The following is a 21,473-nucleotide window of genomic DNA, read 5'->3' on the forward strand; positions in this document are numbered from 1 at the left end:
TCCACCAATGGGTATACCCTCCCTTCAAAGTTTATTGATTTATTTATTGTGTAATCTCTAGAACAGTAATTACACTTGTGCAAAGCCAATTCTCAGTTCGTACAAAAACGTAAAACGTTACCGGATCCCGATTTAAACCTACATACACTGAAGTAAAGCATCATGTTATTCATTAAGACCGCCAGTGCGTCGTTAAATAAAACATTTCTTTCTTTCTTTCATTAAGAACTCCAAGCAGGGTTAGCTCTGGATGATCAGAAAATTTCGCCAAATTATCTTTTAAAAAATGCCAAGCCTAGGCCCTTATTTTCCAACAAAATATAAATTAAACACAATATTTTTCACGAAATTCGCAAATGGCGAATTTGGTGAGTGGCAGAGTTACTAGCCCTGCCGCCAAGGCCTACTGGATGAACAGTGAAACCGTTCTATTTGATTAACAGTACGACGCTGGCAGAGAGATTTCCATTTACTTGTATGGACATGACGTCAACGGTTACAATCCTCACAGTCCAATTGTGCTCCGGCAATGTGAACGGTCTTTTAAGAACTATCGATAGAACTGTGCGCTAATAATTAAACAGCTGTGGGTGGTGCATGCTGAGCTTCTACCGAGGTATTATATTACAGCTGCTCTGTTTAACTAGAAGGTTGTTGTTATACATAAGTGACGAAATCAGAACGGTCCCCAATTTCTCATGTAGTGGATTTAATGTTATATGGGATTTCCCGACACGGTAAGTGGTGTTTATTGTTGCATGCACTGTAGAGGGTTTTCCCTTTTGGTCGCTACAGAGGGTTGGTTGTCTAGACCCAGGTGTTCAAAGGCATAGTTAAATTAAAGGCATATTGTCACAGACTACTGACTGATTTAATGGTCTAACAAAGTATTACCTGAACAAAAATTATTTGATTTGTCCCTAAATGTACTTTATTCAACCATCTTCATAACCACCATACTCCATTTATTAATGATATTTTGTAAAAAAAATATTGAATTATGGCCATGGTCCATAATTCAAAAACTAAAATTGCCGAGTGGGTTGGCATGGATTTCACTCCATCATGGTCCAGTTAAGGTGATGTGATGGCTAGATTTGGTTTCCATCAATTAATGTAATTTTTATTTATTATCAATTTTTAGAGAAATAAGGTCTTTAAATCTGTGACAGTATGCCTTTAACCCGCGGTTATATTTTCATTGTAATTATTTTTGCACTGATATAAAATAAACTTTATATTTGATTATGTATGGATTCCTTTGGTCGTCCTAAATCAAATATCAACATGTTTTCAGTTGTTATTTGTATTGATTCAGTTATTGGTTTTGAATATTTCTGTTGACCACTGGTCATGTTAACCAGCATCTGAACCCCTGGACAACAAATAGGAAGGAAGGAAATGTTTTATTGAACGACGCATTCAACACATTTTATTTACGGTTATATGGCATCAGACATATGGTAAAAGACTACACAGATATTGAGAGAGGAAAACCGCTGTCCCCACTTCATGGACTACTCGTTTCAATTAGCAGCAAGGGATATTTTATGTGCACGATCACAGAGACAGGGTAGTAGATACCACGGCCTTTAATATGCCGGTCGTGGTGCACTGGCTGGAACGAGAAATAGCTCAATGGGCCCACCGACGGGGATCGATCCCAGATCGAGCGAGCTCTTTACCACTGGGCTACGTCCCGCCCTCTGACAACAAATAGGAGTACGTTAGTGTAAAAGTGCGCTTAGATGTCGATAAACAAATAATCAGGGCCGTTCCTAGCCTAATAAAGTAAGTTGGGTGGTAGTACTATAAGTATCGGGACAAAAACATAGAGGGTCTTCTCCATGTAGACCCCGCCCCCCTTCCTCCCCACTAGGTATGACCCTGATATTCCTTTTCTTTCTGTTTCATTCAGTTCCATCGCATAAAATACAGTGCAGTAATCCGAGTTAGTCCAATGTCGAACCTACAAATGTTTAAGTTAAATCCATGCCTGTGATGTCATCCTATTGTTCTATATGTAGATCATATCTTTAGGATAATACCTGACTGAGGACAGGGCACTGCAGACTCCATGCACATCTCTATAAACTCAAAGTGGTAACAACACTTCATTGCCACTGTAACACTGAACCCCAAACTCCAGAGCATGTACAACATATGACAGTATCAGAGAAAACATCTGACCACAACCCAGAACAATCGGGGAAAAAAAACTCTGGGGCGAAAGAGACGACCTGCTGCTGACTGTGGTGTTCATGGCGGTAAAACTCACGATTTGAATTCAATGAGCATAAAGAAACTGAACGCAGAAGAAGAAAGTTTATTTTGTTTAACAACACCACTAGAGCACATTGATATATTAATCATCAGCTGTTGCATGTGAAACATTTGGTAATTCTGACTCGTAGTCAATAAAGGAAACCCGCTACATTTTCATACTGCACCTAGGGATCTTTTATATGCACTTTTCCACAGACAGGAAAGCACATACCACGGCCGTTGATCGGTGCACTGGTTGGAACGAAAAAAAACCCAATCAGTTGAACCGATCCACTGAGGCGTTTCGATCCTGCATCGCAAGCACCTCAAGTGCTTTTTTTCGATGACGTCATATTTAGTACCGACAACGTCAGTGGTTTGTAAGCGCCAAATCGTCCAATAATATTGTACGTTACACCAATGATTTTTATTTCCCTGGTTAGGACATCTTCATAAATCAAGGCTAATATTCGTTCCTCGTATTTTGCCTTGATACATGTAGTCAAGATTACCGATATCCACTACTAGCGCCCTCTATTGGAAGAAAATTTGTAACACCGATTGTGTCCCTTACACGATGACATCGCTGACCAATCACAGCATCGGTAACATGTGACAATCTTGAAAGCAATATCAAAAATTAACCGCCGGACGCTGACGCTGCCATCTTTGTTTACAATAACAAGGGAATCTATAAGGAGCGTTGCGATTCGTTGCAATCAGATCTCATCGCATCCAATGAAATTTAAGCATTTTGTGGCACGATTTCTTGACGACATGTATCATGGCTGAATACGAGGAACAAATATTAGCCTTGATTTATGAAGATGTAGTTAGGAGTGCCCGCTGGGGTTATAATTTTAAGGAATCAACTCCTGTGAAACTCTTTGTGTGTTCAGGTCAGGGATTTGAACCCACCACTGAACCCAAACATCTGCATTATCAAATAAACACGTAGGCCTAATTTAAGCCTTATAAACCTGGGTTATTGGACCCTTACCGGGTAAACTGGGCAGCGGTGGGGGTTGGGGGTGGCTTGAGGGGTGGGAGTGGTGTGGGGGACTATAGGTTCCATCTCCGTCCTGTCTGTCTATTCGTCTGTCTGTATTTCTGGATGGTTTTTTTCACAATGCCTTGAGATATTGGGCAGACATTTTGTGTATAGCTTTATCCAATCTAATTAAAATTAGCTCCACTATTACATGTGGATCTAAAGACAGCCAGTTGGAGCTCATGTCCACCAATCAAAACCTTACTTGCAGAATCCTGCCAGTGATTTAAAAATAATTTGAAAACATTCCGAATTATCCTGAGGGTATACGACATGTTTCGTGTGAATTACGAATGCCTTAAAACATGATTTATTTTATAAAACAAATAATTTGTAATGTAAAACTGAAGACTGATTTAGTTTTTTTTTAAATTTTATAAATAAATAAATAATTTTTAATGTAAAATTGAAGACTGATAACCCACCCGATACGTATTGGTATGGTTCGCTGTACTGCGGCCACTAAAATAGACTCGCCCGATATTTTTAGAATTTGTATGCTCCCAAATAACGTTATAAAAGGCGAAGTGTGATTGGTCAATATTTAAATTATTATTTACAGACGAAATGTTACCTGGACATTGGGGACTACGCAGTGTTGTTAGTTTTAAATCACTGGCAGGATTCTGCAAGTAAGGTTTTGATTGGTGGACATGAGCTCCAACTGGCTGTCTTTAGATCCACATGTAATAGTGGAGCTAATTTTAATTAGATTGAGCTTTATCATGTACTGTTACAGATGGACTTTGACTTTCATGACGATTTATTCATTTTATGACAGAGTTATGGCACTTGAACATAGGAAATACAAAAAAATTGTTTTTATGACCGGTTTTCTTCTCTTTTTTTTTTTTTTTGCATTGCCTCAATATATCGAGCTCAACTTTTGTGTATTGCTTTATCATGTTGTTACAAATCAAGTTTAACTCTCATGGCATTTACACATTTTTATGTTATGGCCTATGAATTATATAAGAAAATTATTTGTGCCCGGTAGGGTACATGTTTTGCTTTAGCAGTACTGTCAGAATGCTTGCTAGTTTTGTAAATATACTTTGTCATTTTAACCAATATATTCATTAAAAATATATATAATAGAAGTTAATTTAACAGTCAACTATATTTTTTTGTTTTGTTAATGAATTTGAAGTGATTGAAGTTGGAGAATGCACTCGGAAGTGTAGATTCATTAAATATAATTAACTCGCCCGTGAATTATATTCCACGAATCTGCACCTCCTCAACATTCTTCTATCCAGAACTAATATCCAAGTGCATAATACGTTGAAAGGTCGTAGAATTCATTGTCCTCAGATGACCTGTGTGGATTATTTCTTTATTATAATTTGTACATAAAAAGTGTTATGTGTCATTATGGCTGAAGTAAACCGCAAATCAGACACGGCTACTCGTTGCTAATGGGACATAACAGTACGTATGGCAGCAGCAGGTTTCCTTTCACAAGAACTCAATTACCGCTGTACTTGGCACGCGCGCAACTTCAGACGTCCTAGAAAATTGTGTATTGGTTGGTTCAGCTTAAGGTGCGTGTCGAAAAATGAGCAAATTTATTATTATTATTTATTTATTATTTATTTATTTTTAATTAGCAACAAGGGATCATTTATATCCACTTTCCTTTCCTACACTTAGTGGCGTAGCGTGGGCGGGGAAGCCGGGGCGGTTGCCCTGGGAGCAAAAATCTGGACTGGTGGAAGGGACTCGGGGAGTGCTAACGATCCATTTGTTAGGGAGCGCAATACTTACCTTGCCCCGGGCGCTGGCAACCGGCACAGTGAAACGGTATATACCACGGCCTTTGATATACCAGTCGTGGATTGGAAAAGAAAACCCCCAATAATTATTGTGTTCACCCAGTGGTAGATCCAGAAAATCCATTTGGGAGGGGGAGGGGAGGTAGTGACATGAGGTGGAATGCCAAGGGAACTTTGAGGGAGGATTGGAGAGAGATCGTAAAACAAAAGAAGAAAATTAATATATAATAAAATTTTAACTATCGCCTCTGCCTCCCCCCACCCCACCCCTAGATCCGCCTCTGTCACCGATGGCTATCGATCGTATGACCCAGCGGAGCACTCGACTACTAAGTTACACACCATCCCAAAGTTCATTTAGCAAACGTTTCACTAACGTTCACAAACTATATATTTGATTGGTTACCGACATGGCCATTTGAAAGGAAGGAAGGAAGGAAATGTTTTATTTAACGACGCTCTCAACACATTTTATTTATGGTTATATAGCGTCGGGACATGGCCATTTGGCTTACCGCACGTGAATCGCATAAACCAGCCTCGCGGACATTTTCCTGCTCGGTCTGGTTGGACTAATGGATCCTATGATACAACAAGAGCATTAAACGTAAATGTTATCCATTTAAGTGATTGGGTTTTCCCCCCATCGGTCCAACCAGTGCACCACAACTGGTCAAAGGCCGTGGTATTTGCTTTCCTGTCTGTTGGGAAAGGTTAGTTTGTTTGTTTGAAAGAAAGACATGTTTCATTTAACGACGCACTCAACACATTTATTTACGGTTATATGGCGTCAGACATATGATTAAGGACCACATAGATATTGAGAGAGGAAACGCGCTGTCGCCACTTCATGTGCTACTCTTTTTGATTAGCAGCAAGGGATCTTTTATATGCACTATCCCACAGACAGGGTAGTACATACCACGGCCTTTGATATACCAGTCGTGGTGCACTGGCTGGAACGAGAAATAGCCCAATGGACCCACCGACGGGGATCGATCCCACACCGACCGCACATTGAGCGAGCGCTGTACCACTGGGCTACGTCCCGCCCCAGTTTATTTGTTTAATGACACCACTTGGCACTAGAGCACATCGATTTATTAATCATCGGCTGTTCAGGGCTGATACTGTCATGCATGTTAATTATGTATTTGAAAATGTCCTCTTGTTACACATTGTAATGTGTCTGAGTGTTGTTTAATAAATCTTGATACTCGGAAACAAATTTGGTTTAGCCAATTTTTCGGAAATGTAGAGTATTGTCTTGAAAATCATTAAAATGTGGTTAATTTGAGGAATATTTTATTAGCCAAAGTCCAAATTTTGTAGCCATTTTAAATAAAAATTATTCAATTGGCTAATTTGGAAATATGCAGGATGAGACCTACTGGATGTTAAATATTTTGTAATTTTGACTTACTGTCTTAGAGAGGAAACCCGCTACATTTTTCCGTTAGTAGCAAGGGATCTTTTATATGCACCATCCCACAGACAGGATAGCGTATAAACCACGACCTTTGTGGTGCACTGGCTGGAACGAGAAATAACCCAATGGACCAACCAACAGGGATCGATCCCAAATCGATCGCGCATCAAGCGAGCGCTTTACCACTGGGATGCGTCCCGCCCCTTGTCTATTGGAAAAAGTAAAGTTTGTTTTATTTAACGACGCCACTAGAGCACATTGATTTTTTACCTTACTATCGGCTATTGGACGTCAAACATATGGTTATTCTGTGGTTTGTTTTTAGAGGAAACCCGCTGTAGCCACATAGGCTACTCTTTTACGATAGGCAGCAAGGGATCTTTTATTTGCGCTTCCCACAGGCAGGATAGCACAAACCATGGCCTTTGTTGAACCAGTTATAGATCACTAGTCGGTGCAAGTGGTTTACACCTACCCATTGAGCCTTGCGGAGCCCTCACTCAGGGTTTGGAGTCGGTATCTTGATTAAAAATCCCATGCCTCGTCTGGGATCCGAACCCAGTACCTACCAGCCTGTAGTCCAATGGCTTAACCACTCCGCCACCCTTTCTACAATGGAAACAAAAAATGTAGCGGGTTTCCTCTGATGACTACGAGACAGAATTACCAAATGTTTGACATCCAGTAGCCGATAATTATTTAATCAATGTACTCTAGAGGTGTCGTTAAACAAAACAAACTTTAAACATAAATGTTGAACGCTTCGGAAGATGAGACACAATGTATAGTAGCCTATAATAAAAGCTACAGTCAGATCGGCGGCTAATATTAAATTTTTTTTAGGTAATCAAATGTCGATTCATATTATTTTCTGTTTTTACCCAGGTAACCAATTGTTCAGTTACGTTACTGGTAATTATATGTGCGTAACCTAATCAAACGTGGTGCGCTGGCTGGAACGAGAAATAGCCCAATGAGTCCACAGACGGGGATCGATCATAAAAATTAAATGATTTGGCTTTGTCGATCTGGCACGTCTGAGATCATGTGACACGCATCGAATGTTAATTCATTTTCCATTTTAAAGGAGCGGGATTTAGCTCAGTCGGTTGAACGCTCGCCTGAGGTGCCTGTGTCGCAGGATCGAATCACCTCAGTGGATCCATTCAACGTATTAGTTTTTTTGTCGTTCCAACCAGTCTACCTCATCTGGTAAAAGGCCATGGTATGTGCTTTTCTGTCTGTGGGAAAGTGCATATAAAAATGTAGAGGGTTTCCATCTGATGACGAGTCAGAATGACCAAATGTTCGTACTATGTGCTCTAGTGGTGTCTGTAAACAAAACAAACACTTCCATTAAAACTCAATTTCTACGTGTCAGTCGAGTAAGGCAGGTATAATCTACGCTCAGTCTTAGACAGTGGTTAAGCATGGGACAGAAGGGTAATTATCTTATGGGGAAAGGGGGAACTATTTTGTTAAAGGCGTCTGCCAAAAAGATCTAGTATTATAAATTTTGATATATATATTTATTAGATGACGCTCTAATTTTGATGGGCATTCTAAACCATAATATTATTCAATATCTTCTACTCTTAAATTAAGCTCTGGAGGATTGGTACGGAAAGACGCTTATTTAAAATAATTCAGTGGTGCCAATCATAAGCGTATGAGAATGGGCAGACGATTTTTCTTGTAGATGGTGATTTTGTTTGTAGCCAACAAATTTTTAAATTGAACATGTTCGATCTCTCCAACAATTGTTGGCAACGAATGTTTATTTGTAAAAAAAATAGCAGCACACGACCAACATTTGTCGGCCAACATTGTATAACTAGGATATCCCATGTGTCCAGTTTTTTTTACTAATTCTATTTTTCTTCGTGTCATTCCAATTTAGGCTCTTCACATTAGTTGGGGCGGGACGTAGCCCAGTAATAAAGCGTTCGCTTGATGCGCGGTCGGTCTGGGATCCATCCTTGTCGGTGGGCCCATTGGGCATTTCTCGTTCGAGCCAGTGCACCACGACTGGTATATCGAAAAGCTATGGTATGTATTACCCTGTCTGTGGGATGGTGCATATAAAAGATCCCTTGCTGCTAATCGAAAAGAGTAGCTCATGAAGTGGCGACAGCGGGTTTCCTCTCTCAATATTTGTGTGGTCCTTAACCGTATGTCTGACGCCATATAAAACCGTAAATAAAATGTGTTGAGTGCGTCGTTAAATAAAACATTTCCTTCCTCCCTTCCTTCTCACTTGCTGAAAGTATGGAGAGTATTCTACATTTGACGTCTCTGTTTTCGATTAATCACAGGGGACTATGCTAGTTATTTGCATGGGTCGATGGAATTATAAAACCTTACTGAACAATAATGTTTCCCTGAAGAATATTTTGTCTACAACATTCGAATTGGTGGTGGTGGGGGGGGGGGGGGGGGGGGGGGGGGTTGTTGTTTGATCAAGTTGAATATATATATTTTTTTTATCCAAGACTCTTCTTCTTTAAACGTTAATTTAATTACATCACAGTAATACTGGGTAACCCTAAAGACTAAAACACGCGTATCTTCGCAAGTTTAAGTTGGATTTTCTATTGTAATACATCTTTTTCAATGTTTTTGTAGTCAATAAATCCATCTAGAGAGGTTACAGAGCAATTGGAGTCCACTTAGTGCCTCAAATAATAGATAGTGGCAAAATTATGTCCAAAATTGCCTTCACAGTGAAGCGCAAAATAAACAAACGTATATGTATTGGCCAATTTGAGCCCGACCCCTCCTTCAATTATCCCATTATCATATACCATTCAATTAACCTTGTCATTTAATCGCTGTTCATTATATTCCTCATATTGCCATGGACAGTTCTGATTTCTATTCATCATCACCATCTTCATTTTCCTATTCGTCACTGTTTGCTGGGGTATTATTGTTTATTGGATTTTCACAGTTTGCTGTAGGCATGATGGAGCATTTGCGAAAAAAAAAAGAGTACGTTATTCCAGTTCCACGACATGAACACTTTTGACTAAAACATGGTCCAGGTATAGTCGCAGCGGACAATGCAACAGGCAAAAGAGTCTTAGTGGCATGGTCAGCTAACCACCCATAGTCCGCGACATCTAGTACAGGTGGGATCTAATGCAGTCCTCCATATGCATGCCTGGTGATAAGCCCGTCTCACATGGAGCCCAAAGGTTTCCGAAGTAGGTGGAAGAGATGGCAGCTTGAAAGATGTGCCTTGCTGCGTCCTGTATCTCAAGTATCTCAGACATGGTTCCGCTGCACTTACTTCCAAAGCAGGCTGCAATGAACTCAGTAGCTCCACTTACTATGGTCTCAATATCTATCTGGTCAATACCTAATGGTGGTGGCACGTGACCTTTTTGGAGTGCCTTTACTTTCCCAACACCATAGATTGAGCTGACGGTGTCGCAGCCAGTCAAAACATATGCGGCATGATTTCCTCATGCTTCCTTACTGTATCAATGTGCTCTAGTGGCGTCGTTAAATAAAACAAACTTTACTTTTTGCTTCCTTACTGTGGTGCCAATATTAGCCACATTCCTAGTCTTAGAACTTGTTGGCACCGTAACTAATTCATTGGTAATGTTCATGTTTTTTGTAGAAATGTACAAAGGCATCTGTATCGTCACATACAATGTGAATGGTTTTGTAACCCTGTCTCCTGTCTGGCTACAGACATCACTTGACTGACGATGATGACGTCTGCCTCCTCATGACTGTTAGCCATGTCATACGCGTGTCTTTCGGGTTACGCCAGCCGCCATCTTGGAAGCCATCTTGAAAAAAATCCCGCCATTTTGGTAGTGGTATACGAAGTTCAAGCACGTGTCATACGGTTTAGGTTGAACCCCTTGTATACACTGGTGGCACCTAAGTATGCACACCTAAGCATTTGTGTTATATATTTAAAGTTAAAATCTTTCTTTAAAAATATTTGTTTAACCGCCACAGTACAATAGAACAAACGATTTACTACTGAAAGTTATTTTTAAACTCAAGTAATGAGCGCATTTTTAGTGGAACCCCTGTATTTACTGACTTGCATGACGGCACATAAGTCTGCACAGCAAACATTAAAACAACCACTTCTGTCGCTAATGTTTACAGAAACAGAAAAATATAATGAATCCGACTTTTTTATCTTCTAAACAACAAACACTAAGACATTTCTTCAGAAATAAGAAGGGGCCTTTTAGACGGCAATTTATAGGTTCATTACTTGATAGGGGCGGGGAAAGCGTCATTGCGTGTTCGCGCCAGTTGTTTTAACGTCATTCGTACAGCTCTTGGCGATGGTGTCTGGCCCTCCGTATGACGAGTTAACCACATACCCCGTCACACGTGATGCAAGGTTACACAAACTTTCAATAATGGCTGCCAATTCGCATAGGTCGATAGCAAAATCAACCGATCTGCTGATTAAGTTTTTGCCTTAGTTTATTTAGAAATATCTTTGTTTAATTAAAAAGCCGACAAGAGGCTACATTCAAGTATTTCACTACAGGGTACAATTACGACGACAACGTGATTTAAATCGACGAAACCATTTTTACTTAAGTAAACCGAAGCACAAGAACACGGGAGTGACGAACGTCGAATGCAACCAAAACAACATTTAAAATATCCCATGATAACTTTTCTTGTCAGGACTGATCAATTAAAATGTCTTGTTTGTTTCTTTTTCCTTCTTCTTCTTTTTCATCTTAATTTTTGTTGTGGAATCCCGTTATGCCGATTAACAAAATTATATAGTTCAGGCGCGGCGACGACCCGGCCTTGACTTGTTTAAAACTGTGGCGTCTTTATTTTTGGTCGGGTTGCGTTATATTTTTTTTTTTTTTTTTTTTTTTTTAAAGAAGTGGGAGAGGGGACGTGAACAGTAACATTAAAATACAAGGCGTGGGGGGAATGCTAAAAGTGTACCATAAGTTTATGCACGAAAGGTTACAAAACTATATAGCAGGATACAGTCGCCTGTGCAAAAATTATGAAGGCAGTGATTTAAATTGTGGGATTGCGAAGTTTATGGGGATGTATTCTTACATAACTGCACTGCTTGAACCAACCGATATACGGCACTTACCCTATTTATGATACCAAAGCCATACACGAAATTATATATAACAAAATCACAACTGGCGTAGCCAGAGGGTGGGTTGGTGGGGACCACATCTTTGGTCCTCCAGTTATGTATAGGCCTACTAACATATTGGCCAGTCTTCGTTCTGACCTGTACATGCAATAAATTTAATTGAATTGAAATTATCTACCGTGAAAGTATCGGCGTTCACAAATAGTTCGAGATATCGTCATTGTCTTGATTCATGCACTAGACACCTGGTGACAAACCAATTGTCATTTTAAAAAATAACTCCTTCGAGTCCTTGGCTATCACTAAGCTTAAGAATTTACTTCCTTTTCCAAATAATTAATTTAAGCCTGGAACTGTACAAAACCAACAACCGAACTGCGCGCGCGGATACACAAGGGAATTAACTATACTTCCTAAGATACAATGTATTTTCAACAAAATCCTAATTACGTATACTATCATTTTGTTTTTATTATTTTAAACGTAATTTCCCAGATGTCAAACATATTTGTTTTTAATTCAGCACCTCAAAATCAGGTTAAATGTATGATAGATACAATCCTATAGAAATTATCGCACAAAAATACTTGAATGTAGCCTCTTGTCGAGGTAAGGGGCACCCTATTATAGTGGGTGTAGTGGGTGTAGTGGCACTCAACACATTTTATTTACGGTTATATGGCGTCAGACATATGGTTAAGGACCACACAGATATTGCGAGGAAACCCGCTGTCGCTACTCCATGGGCTACTCTTTTCCGATTAGTAGCAAGGGATCTTTTATATGCACCATCCCACAGACAGGATAGTGCATAGCACAGCAATTGTCACACCACTTGTGGAGTACTGGCTGGAACAAGAAATAGCCCAATGGGTCCACCGACGGGGCCACCATTGGAGTCCAGAACTACCTGGTATCTCCTTCCCATGGAAGCAATGAATGAATGGATGAATGAATGAATGTTTAGCAATAAGATTACGAATTACACCATGTGAAATGGGGGCTCGCTCTGCATGTAGTTTCAGTACAAATTGTGGAAGATTATGTGGATATCTGTCAGAGCTGCAACGATTCATTCACGTATACGGTGCCCCAAATACAGGCTATCTGCGATACATATTCATTATTCGGTAACCACAGAACTGAATATATTTGTGTTTTTCTATTTTTCTATATATTTTTTTTATCTTTATTATTAATAATATATAATTTTTGATAGACCAGTTTGCAAGCTGTATACTACTGTACACATAGAAGTACATGTATTTTAAGCAGTCTACTATCCACTACTCAACGTACTCACGATGGCCAAAGTACACCAGTCACACAATGTTTTCAATAGCGAAAACTGGTACATCCTCTGTATAATGTAGTTGATTGTTATTAACATCATAGCCAGTGCACCACGACTGGTATATCAAAGAACTGTTTACAGTAATAAACCATGTCCATTACCATTTTAGGGGCGACAGTTAATATTACACAATACCGGTATGTAATTCTGTGTCTAGACAGCAGCGTCAATTAATGGACCTGTCTGGTTACCAAACAAATACACACCTGCTAATCAGGAATCACTGGTGTATCATTTCAGTACGTAGGTTAATGCATGGACAAAACATGGTATAATTATTTCGACTTGTTGTGTAGTCACTTTGACAATAGTGGTTTATTTTGTTTTGAAATATAATATATAGTTATTATCCTATAAATTACCCATGATATCCATATCATAAACCCATGTGACAATTTACTTTATTAACCAGGTTAATAATGGTATGCAAATTTACAAGGTCTCTAGGTAATGTGTTGTTGTGGATGGGTAATTTGCTTTACTGGCTTATTGGGATGTATATTATTACAGAACACTGCAATGCATGACTATTTTATCATTCCGCAAAAAACCCCAGGTAGATTTGTTTCTCTAATTCTAAGACTCATTTCTGACATGACGCGTTAAGTATTACGTAACCACCAGCTCACCAAAGGGCGTATTCACTGGAATGGAACAAACTGGCTGCACCCGTTATATATAATAGCCGTCACGTTTAACCGTTTTATCAATTAAATATAATAATGTACTTGTTAATATTAAGCAATAATGCGCATTATATATCGCTGAATATGCATACCAGTCCACAAGTCTTGCTTAAGTTCCTCGTGATGTGTAAAAAAATGGTTTTCAAACATCACAAGTTGACATAAAAATCGTATTCGAAAAAACACCATGAAATAGTCTATTTATTATTGGGAAGATTTGGGTAATTGCGGACATCGGTAAAATGCGAACAATCCCGACCATACTGCCGCTACATTCCATATTCGTACATTAAACATTTCATTTTATTGTCTGATCGGTAATTACGGATGAACCGGAAGTAATCCGGAACTGGCGCATCACCTATAGGCCTACATCTTTCCTAATTTTTGACAATACCTTTCGCATATCCTATCGATAACACGTAGGTCTCTGGAGCATAAAATATTTATCATTACATGAAATTATTTTGCCAAATTACAATAAAATTATCCAATTGTTTTTAATCTCGCGAATTTGGTGAGTGCCAGAGCTAGCCCTGGGTAAAGATGCAGCTGTTACCAGTATTCTGTATTCACTACTATCGAACGTAATTGAGTGAACCGAAACTACAAATATGTAATTTATATCTTTACTAATGGATATAACCTCTTTCTTTTTTGTTGTCTACCGATACATTTTACATGTTTATATGCAGGCGCGCGCAAACATACATGCACGTACATGTAACATCACGAGCACAGGAAGGTGCCAAAAAATGTGAATGTGTGTGTGTGGGGGGGGGGGGGGGGGCACACTTTTATATTTACACACTTACACTATTATAAAGCAAATATAAAGCAAAATATCTGAAAAGTGTGGGGGCACATGCCCCCTTGCTCACCCCCTCCGCTTCCTACGCCAGTGAACATTACAATATATAAGTAGGCCTATATAGAGGATTCGTCACGAGTGTTTTTTAATATAGAAAATGTCAACCGATTAACTAGACGAGGTTGATATTTTACATATTAAAAAAACACGAGTAGCGAATTCTATTTATTTTATAAAACTTCTAAAATAACATTTTCATTCGATATTTAATAAATTACAGGACTAAAGTCGCCCATTGATATGACGTCATCACGATTACCACAAATTACTTTGACGTCATGCACTTTAATTAAATCTTATGAACACGTGAGGGTCGAGGTTTATACAAATACTTTTAGATTAGCTTAGCTAGTACTTAAATATTTATTTTTATGTGCTGAGTAGAAATACATTTGCATTCACACTCTATTCCCATTTCGTCAGTTGCTGCAATTGCCCAATGTGTCACTACTCGCCCGTTCACGGAAGGAAAAGAGTCCGACCGGAATCCGAAGAGATCGATAGCACCGCAGGTCTTGAATCTCAGGAACTTAAAGGTATAATTATTCCTGTTTAAAATTCTCAGATGTACTGACCTCTTCGTGATCTCTTCTTGGGAAACAACAATTATCGACCATTGTAAAACGATTAGGTTCTTAAACCGTCCGTCTGAACGTTACAGGTCCGTCGAAGAGAAGACGGAAGAGCGTGTAAATAAATTAATGAACTTATAAGTTGTATTAACGGAAGGACGTCAGCTCTTTCTGCCCCGGAGGAACGATTTCTAATTGGGGCATAAGTCATTCATTCTTTGTTATGTTCGTGCTTTTGTCCAATTAAGGTTCAGGCACGCTGTTCTAGGCATACAGCTCAGTTATCTGGACTGTCTATTCAGGACGGTGGGATAAGCCAGATTTTAATGTTTAATGAGTGTGTGTGTGTGTGTGTGGGGGGGGGGGGGGGTCAGTACATTTTTATCCTTATCCTCAAGTGGGGAAGACGTGTGCCCCTCTCCCCCCGGTTCCTAAGGGCATGTCTTGGATATGCAGGGACAGATCTGCGATTTGACCAATGGTTGAGAGGACCCTCATCGCAAGTCAAGTTAGGGTTCTATTCGGTACCGATTCTGTACTATACGTGCTGTTCATATATATGGACTATCAGTGCGGAATAGGCCTAGGACTATTATGGGCTTTCGATGACAATGGAGAATGTGCTGGGATTTTTGTAACAGTTTGTTTTGTTTAACACCGCTAGAGCACATTGGCTATTGGATGTCAAAATTTGGTAATCCTGACATAGTCTTAGCGAGGAAACCCGATTCATCTTTTTCCATCAGAAGCAAGGTTTTTTTATAGGCTATACATCATCCCACAGACATGATAGCACATACCACGAACGAGAATAGCCAAATGGACCCACAGACAGGGATTGATCCCAGACCGACCGCGTATCAGACAAGCGCCTTAGCACTAGGCAACGTCCCGTCCCAGGGATTTTTGTGACATTCTTAGAGCCGTTTTTTCGTGTGCGCATTTTTAATTTTGTTTTTTAGCAATTTCATTTTAACTGTCTTATTTTAAATACTGCACTCACGTTTTTAATTTTTAATTTGTTCCTGATGATTTCAGTCGTGGTTCATTTTGTGGTTTTAAACAGACTTTAGTTTGATCACTTTAAATTCAGAAATAACGTTAACAGGGCTACCTACATAGGAGATTGCCTAGTCAGTTGGCAAACTTGTGTCTAATCCTTTTGTTGTTTATGTTTTCAATCAGTAACCTATATAAAAGTGATTATTGTTCTTTAGCTAACTGTTTTCTTCTTCTTCACACGTTGTTTACAGAGAAAGCGGCGCTGATCGTTGCGGAGGTGATTAAAACCGCGTCAGAACACTACAGAGGTATACCGCGTGCAACACCAGAAGTAGTTCCTGCATTGCCGACATCTCCTATCAAACCTCGGACATACACCAACAAGAATGTGTCTTAATAAAATATCTGTATGCTATTCCTATAGAACACAACTTGTCTGTTCAATACATTTTTTTTAAAAGGGCGCAGATAGGCTTTTTCAGTTCGACACATTGATTTTTTTTTAAATCATCGGCTATTTGATGCAATGTTTTTACTGGTACATTTCATTTCAACTTATTTTCGTGCTTATATCCAATATAAGGTTCAAGCACGCTATCATGGGCACACACCTCAGCTATCTGGGCTGTCTGTCCAGGACAGTGGGTTAGTTGTTAGTGGTTAGTCAGAGAGAAAAGGGTGTAGTGGTCTTACACCTACCCATTGAGTCGTTAAAACTCGCTCTGGGTGGGAGCCGGTACTGGGCTGCGAACCCTGTACCTACCAGCCGTATGTCCGATGCCTTAACCACGACACCACCGAGGCCGGTAAAAAAACCCCAACAACAACAACAAAACAACCTGGTATATTTTTTCATCAGCAGATAGAGATTTTATATGCATTTTCTCATAGACAGGACTGCACATACCACGACCTTTGATATACCAGTCATGGTGCACCAGTTAGGACGGGGGAGGGACTAATCGAAGATGGGTCTATTGAGGTGGTTCGATCCTACGACAAGTGCTTTTTAGGCTCGAGTAATCTTGATGAATAATTTAGGATAGGCACAAACCTGCTGTGTGTGGTTTTCCTTTAATGTAAATTCAAGATTCGTGTGAAAGGTAAATAAAATATTAGTTATCGGTGTTAATCCTAGTTAACTGTTTGAAATAATTTGGTATTTTATTGCCATCTGATTTATAACGGAACACTACAAACCTAGTGCTACGACGTCTTAAGAATTGAACCTATAAGTAGCTAATGATTATGGTCCACGTGCACCCCCACCCCAAACTACCAGTAGGTCATACATTTTGACTTGATATAGTATACATGCCACTGACGAATGTGCAGTGGCGTAACCGGGGGTGGTCATGCCCCCCCCCCCCCCCCAATCCCGGGAAATTTTTACCTTTTCGCTTATTAATAAGGTACCTGTGTCATATCCCACTACACAGGTGCTCCCCCTCCCCCACCCCAATACAAAATCCTGCCTACGCCCCTGCGCATGTGTAAGAACTTTGGTGCACACAATTGAAAGGGTGCTGATTGTGGCATGACGTAAATGAAACAAACAACGTTTTTTGGGGTACTCTATGAAAATTGTTACCATGCCCCTATACCACAGAGGTTTCAGGCACCGGGGTACCCTGAAATATTTGTCATAAATAAGTAGTGGATACCAGTTTGTTTGGTAGAGGGGGAGGTGGGGGGGGGGGGTGCACTCGGACATGGTGTAGTCCATGACCTATGTACAACTTCGGAACGTATCTTCGCAGTGACCAGTCTCCATAACACACGGTGCTTAACGTATCCAGCGGATCTAGTGGTTTGGAACCGTCTGTATGCCAGTACTATGCTAGTGCTGGAACAAAACCTCAAATTCGGGCAAAAATTAAAGAGGGATGCTAAACATTAATAGATGTAGTTGTTCAGATTCGAGAATGTTTGTATAATTCGGGCAAAAGCGAGGCCAGTTATTCCTGCGAAATTGTATTCCGTTTACACCCGTTCAAACATAGAATAAGTACACTTTGTCGGCGGAGAATAATGGTGGTAGGGGTATATGTACATTTGTGTGTATATATATATATATAGTATCACATCGACCTGGTCTCGGTGGCATAGTGGATAAGCCTTCGGCCTTAACATTGAATTGTAATGTTAAAGTTTTGTTTAATGACACCGCTAGAGCAAATTGATAGACCATAATTTATTAACCATCGGCTATCAAACGTGATAATGTTGAGGAAACCCGCTACATTTTCCATTTGCAGTAAAGGATCTTTTTATATGCACTTTTTTTTTTAGACAAGACAGCACATACCACGACCTTGAATATACCGGCATCGGTGGTGTAAAAGGTTAAACCATATGAAGGCTGGTAGATATACTGGGTTTGTATTCCAGTATTCTTACACAACCGTTGATGAGAACACCATGTGTTATTTTTTATAACACATAAGACATACGACCGACTGCTCCTAGGTGATGACTACACGATGGAAATCGATTACACTGTGACGTATAGTTAACCTCACAATCATGGGTCTGTGATGAGAGCTATCAGCTGAGCAAAAAGTTACTTGAGACGTTTTGCTCAGCTGATAGCTCTGAACAATTTCACCGCACACGATGAGACAAGTGCTAAACTACTTTGCTAACGACTGTAGCGATGTCGTCACTCTAACGCAATGTCCGTGTTTCCATTGGTCAGTTGTAAAATTCAGCTCCGCTGATAACTCACGTAGCCCGCACACGGTGAGATTTTTGCCACGCGTGGCCAAAAATATCAAAGACGATAGATATTTTCCTCGCGACCATGAGAGACGAAAAACTCAGCAAAATCGCCCGCACACGAGACCTATTAGCTGAGCAAAAATTCTCAAGTAACTTTTTGCTCAGCTGATAGCTCTCGTGTGCGGTAGGCTTAAGGTAGCTACAAGTGCAACGGCTGTAAATAACTTTTAGTGGAAAAAGATGTTAAAATTTGCTTAAAACTTGGTTTTTGAGGTTATCATAGGTAAGAAATAGAATAATATATTCGTGTCCGTAATACCCCCGTCACACCAGAGCTACGTTGCCACTGAGATCCCGCTGCGACCAAAAAATGTGGAAAGCGCGGGCAAAGCGCAGTAGGATCTCAAAGAACGTGTTGGGAACGTACTGGACGCTATCTAGAACGTGAGAGGTTCCCCATGAGCGCCAGACTTCCGCGCTTGTTTTGAGCAGGCTCAAAACAAGCGCGGGGGTCTGGCGCTCTGACCCAAAGCGCACTGGGAGCATAACGGGAACTACCTGAGCGCAACATGAGCGCAATGCAATCTATCTGAGCGTGTCGACAGCGTAGCAAGACCGAGTTGGTATCGCCGTCTGCCCAATCTGCGACTGAAGTACGTCAGAAGTAGGACCGCTATGCGCTTGTTCACGCTTACACTGCGTCCACACGGGGCTGCCAGTGTGACTATGTCGCTCCTGATGCGTCCATGGCGTTCCTACGAAGCTTGCTGTAGGTTAAAAGAGCGTTTACAGTGCGTTTATAGTGCGTTCTGACTTTGACATGCGATCTGGTCACGCGCGCACACACAAATGGTATAAATACAACCTCATCATCAGTGTCACCTCCTCTTCACCATGGCTGCAGACTGTTAGAAGTTGCTAATAATTGGACAACAGATAGCACATATCCAGCAACAACAGGCACATAATGATGTGGCTGCTCTGAACATCATCAGAAGAAGGCGAAGAAGGAGGAGGGCAAGGCCGAGGAGATGCTGGGTCCGACCATGGCTAGGTGAGAGGAGAAGAAGTCAGTTTGGCCACTACGACCGCCTTGTGCCCGAGTTAAGGCATGAAGATCCTGCATCCTACTTCAACTTCATGAGCTCTTTGCCAGACTTGGTCCACGATGCACGAAGCAAGATACCAACTATAGGAAGGCTATCGAACCAGGGATGAAGATTGCAATGACTTTGCGCCATCTGGCATCTGGTGAGAAGTAGACGAGTACAAGGATGAAGTCATGAACTGTCCAACCACCCCTGCAGAATGGGATCCCATTGCTGACCAGTTTGAATGTAGATGGAACGTCCCTCATGCCTGTGGAGACCTTGATGGGAAGCATGTCGCCTGCAGAAAGCCATCGAACAGTGGAAGCATTTATCACAACTATAAAGGCTTCTTTTCCATTGTTCTGATCGGTCTGGTAGACGCAGATTATAAGTTCCTCTGGATAGATGTTGGAGGCCATGGACACATGTCAGATGCACAGATCTACAATGAATCTGAGCTGAAGGAGTGCTTAGATGATGGGTCCATAGGTCTACCTGTCCCAGCCCCACTACCAAATGACGACAGAAACACAAAATATTTCATTCTCGGAGATGATGCCTTTGGGCTGCGGACATATCTGATGAAACCCTACTCACAGCGCTACTTGACCAAGGAACAGAGGATCTTCAACTACAGGATATCCAGGAGGTCGAGCTCGCTGTATTTATAGGCGGAGCGCGAGCGTGGTCCAAACGTAGGAGAACGTAGTGGCAACGTAGTGAGAGCGCAGCAAAAGCGACTTGGTCGCAGCGAGATCGCATAGAGCGTAGGGGAGCGCAGTGAGAGCGCGCCGATAATCAAACTGGGAACGTATAGGATCGCAGTGAGAGCGCAGTAAGCGAGTCAAGAGCGTACTGTGTACTACCTGCCTAATACATTTCACACATTTCTGTCAGTTTTTCCCACGATCACTCTGCGCTTTTCATGAAAATTGCAACGCATTGAGATCGCCGTGGGCTCACACTCCGGTGTGATGGGGGTATTAGATACCATTTATCTCACAACTCGTTTAAAAATGTATCGAACTCGCTTTTGCTCGTTAGATACATTTTAAAACAACTCGTGAGATAAATGGCATCTAGCAGCCACTCATGTATTATTCTCTATTTATCTCACACCATAATGACTGAGCGGGTAGGGATGGGATGGGAACTCTATTTGCGTGCCCATATCCACAGAGGTCCAGGCACGCCCACCTCGGATTTAGCCTCTGACTTCGCCAGTGACCAATTCCGAGGCAGGAGGAGAGCGGGTAGGTGTAAGACAAATACACCGACAATCTAATTAAAATTTAACTCCACCGGCATTGCTACACCGACTTCTGACATTAACCACTAATAACTAACTTACTATATACTGGGCAGACAGCCAAGGTAGCTTATGTGTGTCCCCATGACAATGCGTATGGACCGTAATTGGATATAAACCCGTACATAATTTACTATCAATTAATGAATGGGCGAATCTTAACCCACCCCCCCCCCCCGCCCCCCCACCAACCCCCCCCCCCCAAACAACAACCCAAAACAAGTATAA

At 40.8% G+C, this 21,473-nt stretch overlaps 1 protein-coding gene across 1 annotated transcript; it reads left to right on the forward strand.

The window, feature by feature from the left end:
• Positions 1–581: 581 nt before the first annotated feature.
• On the forward strand, positions 582–16,550 carry LOC121380033. The gene is made up of 3 exons (XM_041508758.1): positions 582–737; positions 14,974–15,086; positions 16,376–16,550. Exons 1-3 carry the CDS (start codon positions 598–600, stop codon positions 16,519–16,521), a joined length of 399 nt encoding a protein of 132 aa, XP_041364692.1. The 5' UTR covers positions 582–597; the 3' UTR covers positions 16,522–16,550.
• Positions 16,551–21,473: the final 4,923 nt, after the last annotated feature.

This window comes from Gigantopelta aegis, chromosome 8 (assembly GCF_016097555.1).
Source record: "Gigantopelta aegis isolate Gae_Host chromosome 8, Gae_host_genome, whole genome shotgun sequence".
In the NCBI taxonomy this organism is placed as follows: domain Eukaryota; kingdom Metazoa; phylum Mollusca; class Gastropoda; order Neomphalida; family Peltospiridae; genus Gigantopelta; species Gigantopelta aegis.

Excerpts from the sequence above, each read along its gene's own strand:
- LOC121380033 (XM_041508758.1), top strand. The coding sequence starts at position 598 with ATGCTGAGCTTCTACCGAGGTATTATATTACAGCTGCTCTGTTTAACT. Across the intron at positions 738-14,973 it reads ATATGGGATTTCCCGACACG|TTGCTGCAATTGCCCAATGT; the intron begins GTAAGTGGTGTT and ends CCATTTCGTCAG. Across the intron at positions 15,087-16,375 it reads TGAATCTCAGGAACTTAAAG|AGAAAGCGGCGCTGATCGTT; the intron begins GTATAATTATTC and ends CGTTGTTTACAG.